The sequence below is a fragment of the Centroberyx gerrardi genome, chromosome 13, assembly GCF_048128805.1.
Source record: "Centroberyx gerrardi isolate f3 chromosome 13, fCenGer3.hap1.cur.20231027, whole genome shotgun sequence".
Lineage (NCBI taxonomy): Eukaryota > Metazoa > Chordata > Actinopteri > Beryciformes > Berycidae > Centroberyx > Centroberyx gerrardi.
The window spans coordinates 19,752,512-19,775,567 of NC_136009.1; the positions used below are offsets into that span (position 1 = coordinate 19,752,512).

The window sequence follows — 23,056 nt, forward strand, 5'->3', positions numbered from 1 at the left end:
GCATGGTCAATATACAGCTGGATTATTGTAGTTACGCACTGCATTCTGCTTTGGGCTGTTTGTGACACACATGATTCCTCCTCTTTTCCTGTACAATAGGTATTCAAGTGAAAGAACAGAGACTTGTTATGATTCTTGGTGAGCACAAGTGAAGTTAAATCAATGTAAAAAAAAAAAACTAAGATCATTAGGGAGTCGATGTCATCACCCCCGGTCCCCCTAACTTGTGCGGGTTACAGAATTAATAATATGATATAGATGTTTTCACCTGGGGACACCTGAGGATTTAACAGTTAGGGTTTATAAACATCAGTAATGTAAAGTACTGTTTTGTGTAATTAATGTATTCACCTCAAATTGATATGCAGCATATTGCACCAAAAGGAAAGTCATAATTTGCACTAAATGTACCCGTTTCATTTTTGGCTCTTCCCTTGTTGCACATGCCTCCAGACATCCCTGTGACACAACGAAGCCATGTTGTCGGTCAGATCAGCTGGGATCAAACAAACATGAGGAGCAGATTTGAGGTCCAACAGAGACATCCAGTGGTGAGCAAATGATTTGCTGTGCGCTGTCTCTAAATAGCTCATTCGTATGAAAGATCTACAATACATTCCAGTATGAATCAGGCCCAGTATACATTTAACACTGTAGTTTAGTTTGTAAAATAACATATCACTGAATGATGGCTAGATTAATGTAATGTACTTATTTTCTTATAGCCAAAATGCCAGGTGTAATAGAGTATCATGTCAACTGAATGCAGACTATCTTTTGTTTAATTTAACAACATGCTTTGAATTTGTTTGTTTTGAATAAAGACCACCTATTATACCAGAGGACAGGATTAATGGGTTTTTAATGGGTGACTTGAAAATGAAAAGCAGCTTTTCTTTATCATGAATGATGTCTGTAACATTGGCATCTTGACCGTAAAGGGCCCTATTGTAAGAATTCAAATTTTCCTCTATTTATACACATATAAGATGAAAGATGTTTGATGCAGACATTGTTAAAATTCAATTTTGTTTGAGTGATTAAATTTAAGGTTATTGACTTTTTTAAAAATGATTCAATTTTCGGACTAACTCTAGTCAACACATTACACAACTGGACTTGCTCTTGATTTTGCTCTGCTTACTCATAATTGCTACATTCCTTCAAATCAGGGAGGTTTGCAACATTTGAACTGACACGCCTCTGTGAAAACCTCCACTCAGCAGGTTTACCTCATATGAATTAGAAGGCCTAGTATTTTCGGCTAATCAAGCTCCAGTATTGTGACTGTTCTGCCTGTGAGGACCTAAGTCTTCAAACTAATTCAATAAATTCCCCTTTAAGATACTTGCAAAACATCATGCAGAACATTATTCTTATCCTGAGCAGTGGTATATTTGAAAACAAACTCATGAAAACTGAATAATATGGGACCTTAACATGGCTGAGCTCAGCTCTTCAGCTGGGGTTGCTGCTGTGATTTGGAGAGTGAGTTTATCTGGATGAGCATGAAGGATGTCTGAAGAGACATGAAGAGGTAAGTTAAACCAGTGGCTCTCAACTAGGTGCTATCAAGGCCCAGGAGTCTGCAGGTTTTACATCCAAATACTGCACATGCTGATTTCAATGATTAGTGTGCAAATCAGTGAAATCAGCTGCTGTAGTTTTAGGTTGTAATGAAAACCTACAGACTCTGACACATGGTTGAGATACACTGGGATAAATGGCTTCCTCTGGTAGTAGTATTATACATAGTCTAATGCAAGAGTATGATTTTATTTACTGTCAGTTTGTCACATTGGCACAAGACTTTTGGGTTCTGGGAAGAGAGCATCCTTGCAAAATGTTATATATCCTGCATACACAGTTGAGCAGTACTGCAGGGAAATTGCAGGGGATGGGATGGGGCAGGATGGGAATAGCAGGATATCTGCAAGACCTGAGAAGAGAGCAGAACAGGGCAAAAGAGAAACATGTGATTGTCAACCAAAACCACTAGATGGCATATTTAATGAGGTTAAGCCAAAAACAGAACACGCAGTCCATGTCAAGCAGACAGATGGCGCAATTGCTGAAGAGATGCTGACTTGCACAGTTTAGAAAATGATCTATTTCTCAAAACAAACACAGCCAGGCCCCATTCTGTCAACATCCATTGATCAAGTGCGTCTAACTGCAAGCCTTGTACGGATTGAGAAAGTGGGAGTAAGCAAGTCTGTTGCATTCTTTGATATTGATTTTTCATGCGCAAGCCTATTCATTTGTCCAAGTTCCTAATTTAATTAAAAATCACTTGTAGGGCTTTATTACCCAAAACACTGCAACAGACTGACAGAGTTAATACAGTCGGTTATTAGATCTGCATCAGATAGATCAGAATGAATCTATTTTAAAGATACCGTGCATACTTTTATGTAATTTTGGCATACCCTGTCAGAGAAGAGAGGGGGAGGCTTCGCCAGGCAGGAAAAGAAAAAAAAAACCTACACGTATCCCTGAGAGCCTATTGGTCCAATTTTTCCTTGTGCTGCCACAATACTGCACACACGTGACCTCCCTGTTTTTAGCCAGTTTAACGCATGTACTTAAAAGACAGGCCACTGGCATTCACCAACACAAGCACGATTAACACACTATTAATGTCATCAAGGTAAGACCACAGCCTGGGAGATTCAGATCACTGGAAGTGGACCATGGCGGCTGCCACGAGCAGCAACACATCCACAACCACGCTACAGATAAAGCACTCCAGTATCGAGCATACGCGGAAACGCATAGACCCGAGGAGGAGGCAAGCGGCGCTCTCTTTTCTCAGTAACATTTCGTTAGATGGACGGCCGGTGCAAGACGATGCAGACAATCAAGCCGAAGAGGATAATTCACTTGAAGCCAGGACTAGACAGAGCCTGGTTTCCCCAGAGCGCTCCGCGTACGCAGCGGGCACCGGGGCTGCAGCAGCGCCCACGGCCGCCCAGGCGCTCGCTATCGCAAACCAGGCTCTCCTCGCGAACAACCGGGCCAGTTTTGGGATGGGTCCCAGCGCTGCCCCGGCGGGTACAGACCCGGAGGGGGATGCTTTCGGGCCCTCCATGTACAGCTCGCCTTTCTCCGCGGTCCCGGCCGCGACTAGAGGGAGGCTGCAGACCTACACTCAGGGAATCCTACCTGCGCCGTACTCCAGGCAAGCCTCCCAGAACTACTGTCTGGAGGGCGGACAGATAGCCAACTCTGCGATAGAGCTGCAGAGGTCAAGGTAATGGTGTGAACAGCTGAGGTATTTGTTTTACTTAACGGTCTAATCTAAGGGGGCATGCACTGTGCTGGATGTAATGAGAGTAATAAATATGTTACAGGTTTCGTTACCCAGCTCCAGCTTGTCTGCAGGATCTGACTCTGCAGACGCAGGTCGTTAGACTGGACCTTGATCTGATCATAGCAAACAAGAGCTGGTCTGGTTTTCCCTGAAGGATCTTAGCAGTAAGACTGTCTCTATTCCATTGACAAGTATGCAATGGAGCAAACAGTACTCAGTTACCTGTGGTAGAGTCAGTACTAAGACCTGAGACTCACTCAACTGTTAAGGTTTTACTTATTTCCCTAATGGAAGCACATAAATCATGTTGCACATCCATTACTAATTACAATAACAATAGGATGCCACTGACAGATAGTCTATGCAGCCTCCTACTGTATGTTATTTTGTTCAGTTAGAATAATAATCACCACCAGCCTGTAGCTGTTACTTGTTGATTAATTGTTTTGGTTTTTTTCTTTAGTAGTTAAGCAGGACAACGGCTCGTTGTGCATGTCACATTTTGGCCAAACGCTCCGCACACCAGTTATTAAATTAAGGCAAAAGACCAAACAAAAGTCCACAGAAGGTGATAGACAAAACTGCTCATATTATCCAGATGTTTCCCTCCCGTGGGTGAAGTGTTTGGTTTACCACGATCCATTCATTTCCTCACAACCACAGCGACTGGGGGCCTGAATGAATGAACCCTTAGGATCCATTCAGGAACAAATTTCTTGCAACTTTCCGTCAGTGGTGTGTCAGAGATCCAATTGATTTGAATAGAAACAAACTTTTAGAAAAGGTGCTTTTGGCTCTAAGCAAGACAGCCAGCCCGGACAACAACACTACACAGCAAGAGGAAAAAGTTCAGTTGTTTGCGTATTTACTCCATGCAGATGCTTGCAGCCTCATGACTCATCGGTTTGCACGGAGACAGATACATATGATCGCAGGTCCAACAGCTGTGGAATCGTAACCTAGTTTCCCTGAGAGGCAACTCAGCATACCTCATCAGTCCAAGAATATGCTGCATCTCTCTCTCTCCCTTTCTCTCTCTCTCTCTCTCTCTCTCTCTCATGCTCTCATGCTCTCTTGCTCTTTGTCTTATTTAGTAGACTATAAAGTATTTTTAGTGAGTGTCATTCTAAAACTTGGCACACACCTGCTGTCTCCTTACCCTCTAAGTGATGTAAACATCCTGTAACTCTACACCTCTGTATAGCTACACACTACCGGGCTTACGGCTCCATGTGGATTTCTTTTACTCTGGCTCTCTTTGTGTACTCTTCCCGTCCGAGGCACAAGCAGAACTCGGAGGGTGTTGCTCCACAGCAGGACAACTGTCAGTAACAGTCGTCTCATGGGTCTCTCACTGTCTGAACCTGCTGTCAGATCCTCTCCACTCTGGTCTCCATTCAGGGCCCTTTTCTTACCCAAGTCCTCTCCTCCCTGTGGGGCCGTGTAGCTGCCAGACTTCACAGGAAGCTCTGCTTCATGATGAAACAGTCATTAAGCATTTAGTTCCCCTTCCTGACTTCATGGAAATGGCATTACTAAATGAACGGCCTCTGAAAGCCCTCATACGCTAATGCCATACTTCTTAATAGTGAAAAGGGCACAGTTGAAGAAGTTATATAACACTGTTATAGACCCCATGAATCATTTGTGAATGCTCACTGCTTTTTCCAAGTGACCATTTACATATTGATCCTCAAAATGTATTTTACAGCAAAACACACCATTTCATGTATTAAATTGACCCCTTTCTACCATAATTTTGCATATTTGGCTTTTAATTTCCAGTCAACCGTGCTGTTGTTCAGTTAGGTAATACAGTATGAGGTAAATAAATACTGTACTCTGCTTGTGGAATGTGTTCGGACGACGTCCACACAAGCTGAATTCAAAACTGTTGGGAAGTAAGCAACCTGTTGATGGAGCGCCGCCATATTCCACCGGCGTGCAGACAGACGAGCGCTGCGCACAGTGCCTGGTTTGTTTTCTGAGGGCAGCTGGTGGAAACGTGTCCAGAGGTCCCTGGCTGGGAAAGGCAGGATGCCCAGGCTTTCTGAGAAGCTGCCTGGCTCTCTGCTCTGTATTTTCTGTCCTCCACTTCCTCTCCCAGGGGCATCAGAGACACACTCTCCCCTCAGACTTTTGGCCTACAGTCCTGCTCCCATTCAGGAAGTCACAGAGCCTCTGATGTACCGCCAAAAGAGACTTTCTGAGGCCAAAGCTGCTGTAGACCATCCTCCTCTGAATCTAATGCATGGGAATGATGGATGGTTTCATATACAGCTTTCTTTCCACTCCTCAGCATTCATTCATCATGAATCAGCACACCATGAGCCGTGTTTTAAATATAGCATACCTATTACCATCTGGCCTTGTCAGCCTGAGGTGTGGATCAGATCTCATTTTCATTTCATCCCTTTTTCCCCCCCCTAAGCATAGGCAGGCCAAGTCTCCTCACGTTCTCTTTCACTTCTGTTTTCATCACCATTAGGAAGTGCTAAAGCATGTACTGTATTTTAACGAGGATTTTTTAGCCTGAGCCAGCAGAAGCTGTGGCTGGAAAACAAGCAGCAGCACAAGCCATTATAATGGCCTTCTGGAGTTTTGTGCGATTGGGTCACATCCTTCTGGTTATGAGGTTGATTGTTGTTCGCTGAAGTCATCGTTGGCATAATCACAGGATTATATAAGAATGCTTCATTTTCCTCCGCTGTCAGAGCATTTGAGCTGTCAAATGCTCTGAAAAAGCCATAGGATATAGTTAGAAACCACCGTAATCAAAACCAGACCGGCAATTACTGCAAAGATAAGATAGGCAAACACAGAGACTTGGCTCAGCATGTGTTGCTGCGCCTAATGCTGCTTTCAAAATAGAACCCAGAGTTAAATTTCCATAATGGAAGTTGCTCTGTGGCTCATCCTAAACAACTTACAATATGTTGCTATTTTGAGGGTGCAGCATATTTCTATATTCCCAAGTTCTACACACCAGAACTATATGAGTTATGCTTCTGTTATCACAAGTTACACTCTACCTAAACCAAATAGAATTTTTTTTTTATCTGCTAATACACCGCATTTGTAATCCAAATTGTGTTTGAGGACCGAAGAATTTTGGAGAGAATAACAAGTTTGCCGTACTGATTGGATTTTTATCATAATAATCATATTTCCGTTTGCCTGGTCTGTAATTGTGAGAAAAGGCCCAGAGCATTACATTTATTTCCACTCAGTGACTCGCCAGCTAAACGGAAGACAATGTCCTGTGGCAAGCAGCCAACAGGGCGTGCGTGTGAAACGGTTTAATCTCCACAGCTGAATAGTCCACTTGAGTCCTGTAGTTTCAATGCATGGGCACACTGGGCAGGTTTTTTACGTTTTCATTGGAAGGGGATAGCATAGTGACTGCTGTAGAAATATTTTATAATCTTAATGTTTCATGGGTTGCATTTATGAAACATGCTTGAAACTAAATTAATTGAGGCAACAATAGCAGGGAACAGAGACACCCTAATAGATGCTTGTTGCTGCTGTTTTACCATTTGGTGTGATTAGTCGTGCTGGGGTCTCTTTGAAGCTTCTGAACAGCCCTTGTTAATGTCAGACTGGAGAGAAGGATCGAAACTGACTGATCCAACCCCAGTTGGCAGCCTTGTGTCTGAAGTGAATGATTGGTCTGGTCCATGTTATTGTTTCCAGGATTTTTTACTGGCCTGGAAAACATCTTTTGCCAGAAAAACATGTCCTGCTGTTGTTCATCTACAGTGGCTGGATCAAAGTCCTCATACACACACACACACACACACACTAGCATCCTGATGAACTGGAAACCTGCCCTCCCGCCAGCCGGTGTGTTTGAAGGGTCACTGGATATTTGGAAGAATAGTAACAGTCCACGGAGGAGTTGAACCTTACCCAAGATTTCAAATGGAAAAGTCACATAACTTCAGACCCATAATGGAGACCGATTGCTATAATAGAGGTTATATAGTCCTTGAGACAGATTGGGATAGGCTACAGCCCTCTTATTTTGCAGACTTAATCAGTAATGCCTTCAGATACAACCCCAGAATTTAAGTCCATTTTAGATTTCAGATGAGTGATTTTTCCAGTTTCATTATCTAAAGACTATACGTTGCACTGTTGTGTACATTTTAGTCTTTATTTTTCTCAGAAAAACGTGACCATGCTCTCTTTCACCATTGCCTTGCTTCACAGATTTTTTAACAATCACTCCCATTGTATAACGCCTGCAACTTCGCAACTTTCAAAGTGACATGAGTGCCAACATGGTGCAGCGGTGCATTTTTGGGTGTCTTTCAAAAACGAATTGTACCATTTCCTCCTCCTGCGTCCTGGTGGCTGGAATTTATTCATTTTGAAGAATTCAAAATTTGTGACAGCTCAAGATGATGCACAAAGCATTTTGGAATTTTGAACACCAAAAATATGTCAAATTATGGAAGCAAGACGTCCTCGAAATGCCGTTTCCTCGAGACTTTAATCGTATTATATCGAATTAAATCATTCTTTGTCTGAAAAGCTTCATTCGGCACAAAGTTCTTACAGCGTCTTGCGGAACCTGGGGATGAACTGATGCACCATCAAAGAAAACTAGAGCAGCCTAGTCTTCCTAGACTAGCTGTAGTCTTCCTTTGGTTGTATATCAAAGATCCTTATCCAGCCAACCAATCCATCTCTCAGGTTGTCACTAGAGGGGGACGTCTTAAGACTGACCGTAAATCACATGATCCCGCCTGTCTGACCCTCAGGCAGAGGTCAACCCCCTACATTATGACCCTTCCACCCGCTCTGGCAGAGACATGTCGATGTCAGTCGCCCATTGTCCCACTCACTTACACTAGGAATTTACTTACTGTTCATCCCCGATGCCAGAGCTTGATGTTCTTCCCTACATTTTATGATTATTAGGGTCATAATGAGCAGTAGAAAATTATGGCCCTGTCTGCTTCAACAGTCTAGCTCCGCATGTAAACATTATCTCACCCCCATCTCCTCTGGTATACAGTGTTCACTCAGCCTGTGTTGGTTTAAACCCTGGGAGATCCTCAAGGACAGAGTCATCTTTCGTTAATCTGTCCTCATGCTCTGTCGTTCATTAACCAGGCACTCTGGGTTGCACTCCGCGGTCTCTCCTCTAGCTCACAGGAGAGGGAGGGGGGGTTGGGGGGTCAGGTCAAGTGTCATCAACTCTCCTCACATCTCGCACAGTGAAGAGAGGTGGCACAAATGAAATCGTCGGTCCAAGATGATATATGCATGGTGTGCGCATTCTTCTGTTTACGACCTCGCTTGGCTTCGCCCAGCAGTAAGACTCTGCCGCAGACTTAATTATTTCTTGATGCCAGATAGACCCTCTCCCAGGATGTCTCAGTGTTTTGTACTTTGTCCATTAATTTGTACTACATTAAATGTGGTCACTTGATAAGTATGACTAATGAGTTGGATTATGTTATTGTGGTGCGAAACATGCAATTACAACTACATTTTGGAATGGCTCAGGCACGCTTAGATCTCACATGTGGCCTCGTTTCTGAAACTGGCAGCTGATCATATAGAAATGGTCCAGTAGAATTTGCCTGTTAAGTCATGCAACAGAAGTGTGAAATAAAGGCCGTCTGTGATAACATGTGTTACACAAAGTGCTTTCAGAGCCAGCTCCTTATCCTCTTACCAGCTCCAGAGCATGATCCTGGAAAATTCTCTGTGATCTTGCATAAATGCTGAGCAAGGTTCAGGAGTGATCATTGACCACACAGGCACAGTGGTTGATTGATGGCGGTCGTACGAGTCATAACCAGACCATTCAAGACTCTCGCAACTTAGCTTTGTAAATTAACCACTGAGCGTACAAAGAAAGAACACAGGCAATAACAGTTTAACACCGTGGATTTTACCTCTGTCCTGAGGCACACAGGGACGGGACACAGGAGATTTACTTATTACCTACAAATTGTTTTATCATTGGAAGATGATGATGGGAGTTATCTTCCATGTTTTATAATTTCTCAATGCTTGGTCAATGTGGTGGGTAGCAGCTCTCTCCGGTTCTTGACCTACTGCTTTGCATTAAGTAGGAAAATGGAGATTTAGGTAGAAATTCCTTGCATTTTTGGTGAATGCTGATACCTTAGTTTATTGCATGAGTTACACTGACCTCAATTTGTGGAAAAAAAGGAACCTTTTAGGGATTTTCTGTGACCACTCCTGCCCTTTTAGGCATTGTTGTGAAATCCCATTACTTACTGCTATGTCTGTGAAGTCAAATTGCTTTACAGTACCATAATGTTTCTTTCCAGTGGCAAAACCAGATCTTGACAAACATACTAAATGCTTATTCAAAATTGGTGCAATATGCTGTTATTCTATACTTCTGTTACACATAAAGGACATTTTTTCTCAGTTTGTACTTCTAAGAGGTTTTTGGCAGAACAACAGTTGGTCCAGTCAGTGTTTTCTTGTGATAATCTTGTGTTTCTTCCTTATCTCCTAACTGTTTTCCCTCTGTTTTCCCAGACGGAGACTCATCTCTCAGCGCTCCTCACTGGAAACTCTAGAGGACATTGAGGAGAATGCTCCTCTACGCAGGTACTAAACTGCACAGGACTGCTTACATTAGTAATTTGGCACTCTCCCCCCAGAGGCATTTTCCTCACTTTGTCTTCAATATACTTCTATGTCTAAGAGGAGACATTCAGCTCAGTGTAATGTATCCAACTGGCACAGTTTCTCTGTCTTGAGGTACTGATGTTTTGTGTTTGGTCTACATTTTAGATGCCGAACCCTATCGGGTTCACCACGACCAAAGAGCTTCAAGAAGGTCCACTTCATAAAGAACATGAGGCAACATGATATGCGCAATGGAAGGTATGAAGGCAAACAACGCCATCCTCTTAGTCAATACAAGCCCTCAACGGATAATGGCAGGCTGCCCCAGTCAATGAACTGCAGTTTGAATGTCTCTCACATTACAAGGCAAATCCCAGGCAAGCAGGCCTATCCTATTCGTAGTGCATCATTATAACTTATAGTTAAAATGTAATTGGCTATTGATTCACTGAGAGACTAGATGTTCATCGGGAATCCTGTCCATTTTCCTACATATGATCTGATCTAGTATTGTATAAAGATTTTATTCCAATCTTTATTTGATCGTTGTTGTAAATCTGGAATCACACCATGAAGTCACTAAACTCATAAGAGCTAAATCACACAACATATCACACTCTCAGTTTACAACAGGATGCATGAGGCTCACGCACAGATCCCTGAACACAGACAAAATTTGGCACAGTGGTGTTGAACTTGCTGATTGTTTTACAGGGTGTGCAGAAAGTAATCAAACCAAAGATTGTTGTGTAGACTGGGCCAGGAGAACTATATTAAGTGTTTCTAAGTAATATTGTACTGGCGCCTGTCGCATTCTTTGGATCTGAAAAGTAATTCAGTTAGCTTTAACTCGCGGTGTTTTGAGATGCAGAATCTAGTTTCGGTGCTGTACGAGGAAAGAATCAGTTTTCAATTGAATGTTTTTTAAGTGTAGACCTATTCGCCGGTCTTCATCTTATAGTTTATTATTCGGCATTCGGTTGTTATGGAGTGGCTGACTTTGTGCATAATGTAGCACAGTAACCCAGAATGAACCTCAAAGCAGTCATTTTGTCTATATAATCAGCAAACCGTTTGATAGTGCAATTTGTTAAATTAAGTCATTCGATAGATGAAGTTTGCCTCTGATGTGCGTTTCTGCCTCATATCCAGTGCAATATCTGATGTGGAATAAAGGTGAGCTGGATTTGCCGCGCCATTTAGCAATTGCTTGTTGATTAACTGATGCTGAAACAATTGGCGTTTCTCTGATCCCCATTTTTAGCCGGGTTGTAAGATTGATGTGTCCGTGAGTTACAGCTAGATATTCAAATAAGAATTTTGAGGTTCTTATACTATTCCGTAAAATCAGCCATTCTGCCCTCTGTGCCGTTGACATTTTGTCATTTGGACACATTTCTGATTAGATATCTCTGTCTACACAAGTACAAGGCGTTTTAGTTATTTTAAAAAAGATCTTGTATCAAAAATGCATCATTGTTGCCCCCAAACCACTGACCACGAACCACGTGCCACTATTACTGACACAAGCCACACACACACTCATACTGACGTTTCACTTCATTCTCTTTATTCTAATTATTTACTGCACACTTTCTCCAACTTAACCTGTAGATCTTATCATAGATATTAATTAGCTTATTTACCATTTTTGTTTTTATAGGATAGTCCTTATCAGTGGCAGAAGATCCTTCTATAGTGTATTTTCTGTCCTGCCCTATCGAGATTGTAGCCAAGCAGGGTATGTATCCTACAGCATGCCAAACTCTGTAATTTCCTCCAGCCTGTGCTCCCTCTTTCCCTTATTTGTTTTCTCATCCCTTTTTTCTGTGGATGTACTCTCCTTTGACTGGTGCATACATTGCTAAGGGTTGGTTTTGGTGGATGCATTTTTACCCTAAAAAAATAATAATAAAAAGCCAGTGGGCTGAAATGGGCTTTAAAAGGCTTAATCCCTCATATATGTATCTTCCGCTACATTATAGCTTGATGCTTATTGCTTGTATCTTTTTCATTTTGGCTCAGGTGGCTTTTGGACACTCATCCTTTTTGTTCAATTCAACCCATTTTTGTCCGTTGCAACTGTCGCTGGCTTTGCTCTTTACCATATAGGATTCACCTTTCCTGAGGTTCTTGCTCTCCTTAGATCTAGCAACTGTAGCATTTGCAAAAAACTTCAACAGTGATTCATCTTTATGTTGTTTTCATGTGTTGTGCAATGGTTTAAGACTGCAAATGATCCATGATGCTGGGCGACTGGAGTTTCTGTTTGGGGTGTACACAGACATGACAGTTTGTTATTAATCATTTTTGTTTATCCTCTGCCTGGGTTTGGAGATTACATTTCTTGGCACTCGAACAGAAAACGTCTCTGGCTTATCTGTAGAGGACGCTTGTTTCCTTTCTTAAAGCTACACAAGGCTCTGTGTTATGGGAGGCTATAGTAGCTCCCAGGGCCTCCAGACTCCCACCTGGCCTGCATGGGGATCACTCTGGTCCGGCCTTGAATCCGCCGCCCCCCAGTCACATGAAACAGCGTGTTTTGGAGGAAGTGAAAGAGAAAGGGGACAGATAAACAACAGAGAATACAATGGACCACACTAGGGCTTACTGAAGAGCATAAAAGGCTCGATCCGTGTGTGGAATTTCCTAAGCCAGTCAAACAGTGCAAGGTCAAGGGTTAATGAACCCCCAGGGCTGTCCAATATGCATGTTTGACTGCCCATTGCTGCTAATTGACAGTTTACGGTCAGGCTTTGGCTGGCTCAGTCAAGTGTTTTGACTGCAAAATGACGTTTTATCAACAGCCGATTCTGCTTGACTTCCAGAGCCCAAATTTATTCCAACACAGTGCTGTTCATAACAAAGTTGTTGTTGGTCATTTAATAACCACAGTATTTGTCCTCTTATTTCTCTTTGTCTTGCCCCAATTACATGTATTGGTTTAATGCAGCACTCATGATAAGTGAGCGACTTCAATTATATTGCTAATTAGCTCAGGCCTCTAGAGCATGACTTCACTGAATTAAGGGAATCCTGAATGCTGTTGCACTCTAAAGTAGCCAGTAGTGGTCCAATTTCAAAGTCTTTCCCCTTCTAAGACTCTCCTAGATTCATTAAGTCTTGAAAGCAAGTAACAGTAGGCCTAATTTCTTTTGCACTGTTTCAGCTTTCGTTGATAGCAATGCTAATCAATTTATTAGCCTTAATTTAGAAAGATTAAACTGGGCCTGAGCACTTTGCCTAGATTATAACACTACTAACATAAAAATGTTTGAAGTCAGTGATTGCTAGTCCTGCATGTTACTAAGCAATGTCAGCATTTTCCTATGATTTCCTTCTGTCTCTCTTCCTTCTCAACAGACCGAAGTACAACCTTTCATTTTCTGGTTTGCTTCAAAGAAAAGCTCTCTCTCGGAAAGCTTTTCCGTCTCTTATGTTTCCCTGTTTTATCTCATCTTCACTGTTCTGTGAGTTGTCTACTGTTTGGGGATCTCCATGTCTATGATGCATCTGTCAACATTGTGTCCTGATGTGCCTGTCTGCCAGATAACACTGTTTTCATTATAGCAGATTGGCCCAACATGTCATCAAAACACTAGGAGAGTCATGTGAGGGCCCGCTGTGTCATTTGTTTTATTTATCTGGGCACCATTTTAAATTGGAAACAAGGCTGGAGGTACAATAGCAAAACCAGGAAATGTTGCCATGTTATGTCTTCTGAGACTTTAATTCTTAAGTCTCAATACAAACAGTCTTAAGGGGATGGATATTTGTTTAGGGGACTTTGTTTTCTTGCTTTGGTATGAAAGCAAGTCAGTAAGCAGAGCGCTATTTAACTCCTATCAATTTCAAAGAAAACTAGGACAGTTGAATTTATTAATTATGAATATGTAGTTACAATTGTGCATTCTGCCTGTTGCTCTTATCATTTCAGTCCTCAAGTGATATTTTTTATTGCAGTTTTAACTGTTGGACAGGTTCTTCAGCTTGCTGCCACCCCACTGTATCTATCAATCAGTATGACAGAGGGTGTGAATAAAGTGAACTGCAGGGCATGTAGTCTCTCTGTCAGTGTTCAGAGTCTGCATTAGCTTTTACTGACTGACCTAAAATCTGACAATTTGGTTTCATCATAGTAGTAACCCATCTTTAATTCGTACATTTTAATATTTGAAACATGGGTTTGGCTTTAATGAGGCTCCTCCATTAATACGTATGGGCTTAGGCTTTTTAATTTTGTATGTGATAGCCTCAGTCTGTGTTCTCAGCAGTGGACATTGAATACTGAATCTTTTGGCCCATACAGATTTGTTCAGTCGGCTCTCCACTGTTTGCTCCACTGACACAGTTCCACTGCAGCCGTCTGTTTTCTACTTCAGCAAAGCATATCTCCCACACTAGTATGGCATTTCAGGCATTGGTGATGCAACAACCGAGCTGCAAGAGACTACTGCCCTGCTAGAATGAAACTCTACTCTCCTCCGGTCCCCCTCCCAAGGGTGCACTTCATTTCTAATTGCCCTGAAACGCACCCAAAGACACAGGCAATTACAGAATCTAGGCCAGCTGATGAGCGCAGATCGATAGTGGGCCTATCTGAGTGGTAGAGAAGAGGAGGTGAGCTATAACAGGCCTCAGCCGGAAGGTTAAAGAATGGGATGGGAGTTGCAGAAGCAGCAGGGCGCTGTGTGGCGCTGAAGCTCTAAAGGTCTTGTGCTCTGGCAGGGAGGTAAAGCTGGAAGGAGGGCGTCAGCGGCACCCATCGGGTGGCGTCAGTGCCAAGGAGATGGTGATCGGGCTGGAGGGCGTGGAGCTAGGAGCTGATGGAAAGGTGAGAGAAAAAAGAAGCATAGAAACACTGGCTACCTTTACATGCACACAATAATGTGACTATTACCAATAGTCCGATTAAGACAATAGTGTGATTAAGCTGTTTACGTGATTCTATAAAGTGACACCTCCACTAATAATCTGGTTTACATGTTACATGTGGTTATTGCGAGTACTGAAACGGAAATGACAAAATGCTGACGGAACAACACAGTGACTTGATCATACTTAAAGAAATGTGATTAAGGCTATACATGTTGTAACTCGTCTCTACTAATGTCAGTAAAAGTGGAGTACTCCACATATGTTACTGTGATTATGCTTGCTCTAAGAGCTTTACATAATCAGAGTATGGTGTTTACATGGGTCCTGACTTACTTGCATAATAAGAGTCTTAATCACATTGCAGTTGCATTTTTGTGTGCATGTAAAAGTGGTCACTGCCTTTAAAGAGGCCTTCATGTAACATCTGGTCACCAATTGGCCTTACAGCAGCCATTTTGAACCTACGTCACACTTAGTGTGGGAAACTATGTGGAATACTGGCATATAAATAAAACTAATGTTACTTCAACACGTAAATGAGGTTTTCAGCTTACTAGCTACTAGCTAATTACCTAGGCTAGGTTCCAGCAGTTATATATAGTGGGCCAAATATATTACCTTAAAATGTGAGCTTATATGCCTTCGGATTCTCGAGATCCATTCGTTTCTGATACATTTTTCAGTGGGGAATCTGAAATGATAAATGTTTGCCAGCTTCCCAACATTTGTATGATGTGCATCTTGGTACACGATAGTAGGACAGGACTTTTCACAGTCAGCAGGTCATATTTACGGAAAATCGGACATTATGCAAACATGGCGTAAGGTCTATTGGTGCTGTTTTATTTTATATCTACACCTGCGTCCACAGACTGTGTCCTACACCCAGTTCCTGTACCCCACCAATGTGCTGGGCGGTCGGAGGAACACCATCGACTCCACCTCGTCCTTCTCCCAGTCTCGCAATGCCAGCCACCGCAGCCTCAGTCTGGGCCGAGCCAACAGCAACCAGAGCAGCCTAGATACAGGTCAGTCTTCATGCAGTTCAACCCACGTATCTCCAGGCACAGTATATTTATTACTTTTAATAATGTTTAAAAAAGGGCCCGTGTAATATAATAGGATCAAATTTGCCCTCGTTCTCCATGCTCTTCGCTACTATTCAGCATGCTCTCTAGTGTTATTTCATCAGAACGACAGAGTCGTATTCTGGAAAAGAAAATGTGCAGATGTCTGCTTCTTGCTCAACCGCTGTTGTTGTGTTTGTGATCCTCGCAGGGAATGATCTGGGGGACTTTCGTGAGTACGACCCCAATCTGCTGGATGACCCCCAGTGGCCTTGTGGGAAGCACAAGAGAGTCCTCATCTTCCCCTCCTACATGGTGAGAACGAGACACCAGCAGCAACAACAACCACAAGTGCTGTCCCCTCGAGAGTAGAGTGGAAAGGCTGTTTTGGTCAAGGACATCACTCACTGAAATAGATCCACTTCTGTTGACATGCTTCCTTGGTTGAAATTCTCTGAGATAGCTTCTTTTTTAATTATTATTATTGTCATTATTGACCTTTCTCCTTACTTTTTCCCACCGCAATCAAGAACAATAACACGCAGGAAAGATTTGCCCTCCTCAACATTTTTGTATGAAAAAATCCTCCTGAACTTTATCAGCTGTTTTGAATAGCAGCCAGGAGGATCTGTCAGTCCGTTCTAATCAGCAAGGTCACTGGCCCAAACTCTCTCTCCGCTCCCACTCCTTCTGGGTGCCTGGATGAATACACTTACTGTATCCCCGTCCAGTGGGCAGTAGCTATTAAACAGCCACTCCACCACATCGTAACAGCTAGTGTAGTGTTTGTGTCTCCTGCCGCTGTAGCCGCAGCGCTAATCACTCTCCCAGTTTCTCCGGAAAAGAACGGATGTTTAATTGTGTTTGGGGAAAAAAAATACCAGACTGCCACCTCATTGTTTCCTGGGCTCTTGTTTTTCCTTTGGCAGACTGGCAGAATACACAACAAGAATTGAAATGGTTGAAATGTTCAGTCAAGGCCAGACGATGTTTTTTCTTCTCTTCCTCCAATTGCAAAAAGCCCAGCGTCGCACAACAATAGCTATTGTGTTTACTACAGGAATGGAACCAGTCAATTCTGAACGTTTTCACTCCACCGGACGGACGCAGGATGCTTAGAAGACATGACTTTCCCCAACTGAACTTTCAAGTTGGACAAGCAGAAGATAACCATCAGCTTTTCTTACTCAGCGTGCAATCCGGGATTTTTTTATGAATTAGAATTATATCCGGCTACACTTGCTTCCATTTGGTTGCAGGCAAAACTTGTGTGTACACTGCAAAAAAGTCATTTAGTCTATTATTGAGTCCTAAAATCATAATTTTCCTAAAATAAGTGAAAAAATCTGCCAGTGGGGTTAGATAATTTCACTTGTTTCCATTGCAAATCAAATTTTTTTTTAAGAATTTTGTAGAATCAAGTGTCATTTTCTTGATAGTAGTGCAGTGATCTGCATCTTTCTGACTTGTTTCAAGATATTGACACTCACTTCTAGAAAATTCCTGAAATAAGTGAAACTGCATTGGAAACAAGTGGAGTTATCTCACCTCACTGGCAGATTTTTTCTCTTGGTTTACGAAAAAATAAGATTTGAAGGCTGAATATGAGACTAAATGACTTGTTAAGATGGACGTTTTTTTTACAGTGTAGTAAGTAAGTAATTGTAGTAATGACAGCAAGTTTGGCTTTTGCTTAAAATTGCGGTGTGTAGATGTGAGGGATACTATCCTCCGGGTAAAAACACGGGATAAAGAAATGTTTTTATGTGGTGACATAAGTAGGTGTGAGACTGGCAGCAGTAGGCTAGATTTCCAGTCATGTGAAGTTAAGTGCGTTCCTGCGTTCTCGCCATTTCTCAGAGCCACAACCGCTGATAGACATTAGTTCTTCTTCATGCTTCCTGATCAGCAGCATGGTGTTCAGGGTGAATACAGTTATTCACTGTGCTGTGCATACGATACCATACGTGCGGTCATCATGATATTTATAGCACCATTGCATACAGTCCCCTCTTTACTTATCTGCTTACACTCAGTGGCCACTTTATTAGGTACTCCTATCTAGTAGCGGGTCCCTTTTTGCCTCCAGACCTGCTTCAATTCTTCAAGGTTTGGATTCAGCTGAGTGCTGAAAGTGCGCTTTGTTCCACAGGGATGTCGGTCCATGTGGATCTGATAGCGTCTCACAGCACCTGCAGATTTTTTCGGCGACTCATTCATGGTGTGAACATCCCACTGACTTTAACTTTAAGGCGCTCATTATATTCTCCCATGTGACCCACCCATCTGGCACTCGGAGCGCGTTGTAACAAACGCTAAGAATTGTTTCAATCAATTAAACGAGCAGTCGAGTATATTTTGTGTCTTCTGGGCATTTGAGCCACCCGGTTTTCACCTGTCTTGTGTATCTCAGCACTCAGTCGGCCTCATTGTGAGTCAGTGGAATCTAACACTAGCGTGCGAGGATCCAGTCACCTTCCTCAGTGAGGCCAGTCGCGCTGAAAGTGTGGTCGCTCTGACGCCGCCTCTGGTTTTCCCTTTCAGACGACGGTCATCGAATACGTCAAACCCTCTGACCTCAAGAAGGACATGAACGAAACCTTCAAAGAGAAGTTCCCCCACATAAGGCTGACACTCAGCAAAATTAGGAGGTACGGCTGACAGAAATCTACATTATATATGCCATATTTGTCAGCATTTTGGTGCAGTGTTCTTTTATGTTTGTTTATGATAACTTTGATGTCTTCATTTTTTTGAGCAATAACCATGAGTTCTTTCACTTCCTTCCTCTTCCGTCACCTTTCTTTATTTTTTCCTCCTCTCTTCCCCTCATCCTCCTTTTCGTTTTCCCTCCGCCTGCAGCTTGAAGAGGGAGATAAGGAAGCTGGCCCAGGATGAATGTGGCTACGAGGAACCCACAGTGGCCATGGCTTTTGTCTACTTTGAAAAGCTGGTTCTCCAGGGCAAACTCAACAAGCAGAACCGTAAGCTGTGTGCCGGGGCTTGTGTCCTCCTGGCAGCCAAGATCGGCGGAGATCTCAAGAAGCACGAGGTCAAGCTCCTGATAGATGTAAGTTTCTTTCACCAGAAGTCTGTGAAAAGCAACTATGAACTGTTTAATGCAATTTCAAAACACAAGATGTTTCCTTTTGTTGTTTTTAGCTAACATTTTACTATGGCTGTGGTTACACTTGTTGTTTCAATGCGAGTTTTATTGTCCCATCATGCCAGACTGCATTAAGAAACAGGCCTGGACGCTCGGAAATTGGATTTTGCTCACATTACTGTCAGATCTTGTCAGAAAAGAAGTGGCCTGGCTCGTGTTGTGATTGCAGCTGTGATTGGTGCTGCAGTCTGGACACAATGTGCATAAAGGCAATAGAAAGAAATGGAGAGGGGGAGCAGGAAGACAGTAGTGCAAACACAGTTTTAAATAAATACAGCCACAGGAGACCCATAGTCATTTTCGGGCCAAACGTGGACGCAAATCTGATCTTTAGAATCAGATCTCAGTATTTACCAATACACAGGATCTGATGTTGCTATCAAAAATAACATCAAAATACCAAGTGCAGCGTAGCCTACATCTTCTGCTTAATCTAAACTGGTGTATTTTTTTTCCTGCCAGAAACTGGAGGAGAGGTTCAGAGTGAACCGCAGGGAACTGATAGCCTTCGAGTTCCCTGTTCTGGTGGCGCTGGAGTTCAACCTGCACCTGCCCGAGCATGAGATCATGCCCCACTACAGACGCCTGCTGCAGACCTCCTAGCATTAGTGACCCATCAGGAGGACGACCACCAGGTTCTCCTCCTGATCCCCCGCTCCCCACAGTCTCCACCCCTCATCTCCCCTCAGCTCTGTTGGACAGCCTGAAGGTACTGCTGGCCGTCGCTGAGCTGCAGCTGTTCATCACTACAGGCAACACTCTCCTTCCTCTCAGAGACTTGAAATCAGCCAAAGTGACGCACATTTCTAAACCGATTTTTTGCCATCGTTTGACTTCGACATTCTTCATCACTACGTGTTTTGACGGACTTGTGAAAGAAAGGGTTCGACCCTCGACCAGTTTTTCTAGTTTGCGTGTTTTCGCATCTCTTCATCCTCACTTTGTACATTTGAGGTCTCTCTTTTTCAGTAAGAGGGTTGTTAGAAAGTTTTTTCGTTTGAATCCGATGGTGAACCTTTTGTTTTCAGTTGGAGCAACCAATGATTGTAACATTTTTACCATCTTTTTTTCCATTACTATCCTCCTTGTAAACTTTGGTATGATTGGTTGCCTTCTGACTCGCATAAAATTTAAACAAAGCCTCGAAGTGGCTGGTTTTGGCTGGACTGTTATTTCTCAGAGTGACTCATCTTTTTGCAAGTCATCGTCCAGTTCCTCTTCACTAAAAGTGCACTTTTTGAATATTGCAAGACATGGGGCAGGGGGACATTTTTCAGACTTTTAAAGAGCTTGTGAACTAACCCTGAAAAATAAGCTGTGTTCATAAGCACCACATACAAGTCAATTGAATGGACCTTTGTTGATTTTTTTTTTTTTTTCTCTTCCCCATCGCTAATTCACAATTTTCTAGCCACCACTATCCGCATGCAAAGTAATCAACACAACTGTTTGAATGCAAGTATTTGCAGACCAGATGGGATTTCCTGTATTCATTACAGCTTCAGTATTCCACTTGTTTTCTACCTGTCAAATGCTTGCTTTGGACCTATGGAGACCAGACCCACTATTATCAGTGTATAATTTCCTGTGCTCTATGTTAGAGTGTATTGCCAGCACATTTACAGTGCTATGTTGAGGGTCGGGAAGGTAGTTGTGGAGAGTTGTTCATGAGTGCAAAAATGCCATTAACCAATGATCAAGATTTGGTATTCAGAGTGGCAGGGTGGCAGCAGGGTGCTCTAGAGGTTAGAGACACCCGGGTGAAGACCTTGTGTCAGTAAGCACCCGCCCTGCTGAAGTGTCCTTGAGCAAGACACTGAATCCCTAGCAGCTCCAGGGCTGCTGCTCTGTAGCCGACCCTGACCTCTGACCTCCCTGGAGGAGGGGGGGCGAGCAAAAAGAGAACTTCCCTACGGGGATCAATGACGTACAGTATCACTCATTTGAATATAACTTGAATTAGCATTGTGAAATTTGAAATCAGTTTGTTTTGAAAAAGAAGGAAAATTGACAGCTATATCATTGTGACCAATTTAAAAAAAAAAAAAAGTAATGTTTCATAACATTGATGCCTAATGTTTGGCATGAATCTCAACTTGATTTATTTTTTTTTTGTATTAACTTTGATTGAAAATGTTACTGGACTGAATTAATGTAGCCTCACAGAGAACCGTAGAGTATTGAGAGGCCACCGAATCAGGAAAGTAGGCCTACTTGAAAAATTGTATTCAATGCTGCTCGAAGGTATTGATGGTATTTGAGTTAAAATGATCAATAGACTAAACCAAATTGTAATGAGAGGACATGGGTTATGCTGATTTAAGGTGAAATATCATTGAGCTAATTTCTGTTCGCAAGCCCAAAGATTTCGCTGTAAGCTGCACACAAAAGACTCATGAGCGACACTTATTACATGTGTGTATGTTTGTAAATAAACTGCTTTGCTTGTTCAATCAAAGCCAGAGTCTGAAATTGTTTTGCTTTTTTCTTCAGTTATGTTTAAGCGGTGAATCCAACATATTTTGAATGACCAGGCAGTTTTTGCTACAGTAGAGGTGTACCTGGAAAAGTAAGTGAAACTCTCCTGTCTTAAACACATCACCATCCGGTCTCCAAAAAGATACACCACTCCATCTCACAAACCGTCATGACAGATCTATTTAATAAACTAAATCAGGTGTGACTTCAGAAGCCTGGCTCTGCTTGCAACACTGGAAACAGATTGCACCTGTGGCTCTGATGCAATCTGAGAGGGCAGTTTCTCATAGAGCGCGGGCCAGCGAGGGAGGGAGGGAGGGAGGGAGGGAGGGAGGGAGGGAACTCTCCTGTGCCTGACACGTATCCAAGGTAAACAAGGCCCGCAGTCACGCCAGTCTCGTGCTGCCATCAAAACAAACAGGCCGGGCCTGAGTGTGGACACATGGCATACGTGGCTTAGTCCCCTCCATTGACGGCCTAATTCCCCCCTCGCAGCCTCATAAAGGGGGCTATTGACAGCCCTTCCTGAGCCCTGCTCACACATAAGTGACCCTCATTGTGAAAATATGTGTACCATCGTTTGGGGCAAGCACCGGTCTATTGGCCTTCCCTTTAAAATAACATTTGGCTGAAACGGCATTTTGCCCCCTTCCTCTCATGATGCTGTGACTAAGGGCTTTTCCCCGGGTCAGCCCACCTTCTACCATTTATGGTAATTTGTAAACAAGGAAGTAGTGAGCGTTGACGTTGTGTGGCATGTTAACTAAGGATGGAATGGGACCCCGCTTTGATCATTTTAATCTTTTGGCCCATTCAGCAGCAATATTACAACGGCGCAGGCAAGTGTGACTGCACCGGCTCGCTTTCATTATTTACATAATGTACAGAGAGATTTCTAATGTGAACAGGTGTGACTCCATCTGGCCAGGTCAAGTCTAATTCCAGCTCCCCACAACTCCTCTCTACAGTAACTGCAATCTGATGAGTGTTTCATCTAACACCGGCCCTGGTCAGGAGGGGAAAGCACTGCAGGTGGACTTGAAAATCTGATCCTCTCTCCATGTTTGAGATGGCCATCTAATCCCTTTTGTTCCACCCTAAGAGTCTATTTCGGAGACAACTGAACCCACTGTAACAGAAAACCGGTGACGCAAAACAGGACATTAAATGCTTCGTACGCTTATTTATTGATGGGTCTTTAAAAAAAAACCACTCCATTCATCTTTTTAAGAGGATAATGTGGCAGACGCCTAAAAGTGAAGTCAAGGACAACAGCAGGAGGAAGTACTGGGATCAGACAGGTTAGGCTGTTGGAGGGGACAGGCCTGTTGGGACAAGGGCGTTGATCAAACAGCACAAAGGTGGAAGTAACTAATTACATCTACTCCAGTTACTGTAATTGAGTAGCTATTTTGTGTATTTGTGTACTGCTTTTTTGAGTATTTTTTAAAGTCAGTAATTTTACTTTTGCTGTAAATTTTACTTACTACATTTTTTCATTTACAAGTATATACTGTAGCTACATTT

General features: G+C 42.8%; 1 protein-coding gene across 2 annotated transcripts; it reads left to right on the forward strand.

The window, feature by feature from the left end:
• Positions 1 to 2,659: 2,659 nt before the first annotated feature.
• Positions 2,660 to 21,193, forward strand: cables1 (Cdk5 and Abl enzyme substrate 1). 2 transcript variants are annotated; one of them, XM_071910853.2, is made up of 10 exons: positions 2,660 to 3,253; positions 9,848 to 9,919; positions 10,106 to 10,198; positions 11,604 to 11,681; positions 14,669 to 14,774; positions 15,690 to 15,846; positions 16,097 to 16,200; positions 18,430 to 18,536; positions 18,748 to 18,955; positions 19,514 to 21,193. In XM_071910853.2, exons 1-10 carry the CDS (start codon positions 2,694 to 2,696, stop codon positions 19,652 to 19,654), a joined length of 1,626 nt encoding a protein of 541 aa, XP_071766954.1. In that variant the 5' UTR covers positions 2,660 to 2,693; the 3' UTR covers positions 19,655 to 21,193. The 2 variants fall into 2 exon arrangements, with proteins under 2 accessions (XP_071766954.1, XP_078144077.1); XM_078287951.1 differs by lacking the exon at positions 11,604 to 11,681.
• Positions 21,194 to 23,056: the final 1,863 nt, after the last annotated feature.

Bases quoted from the DNA above. Each gene is read 5' to 3' on its own strand.
- cables1 (XM_071910853.2), top strand. From the start codon at position 2,694: ATGGCGGCTGCCACGAGCAGCAACACATCCACAACCACGCTACAGATA. The intron at 16,201-18,429 runs GTGAGAACGAGA...TTTCCCTTTCAG, and splicing joins TCATCTTCCCCTCCTACATG to ACGACGGTCATCGAATACGT. The intron at 18,537-18,747 runs GTACGGCTGACA...CTCCGCCTGCAG, and splicing joins ACACTCAGCAAAATTAGGAG to CTTGAAGAGGGAGATAAGGA.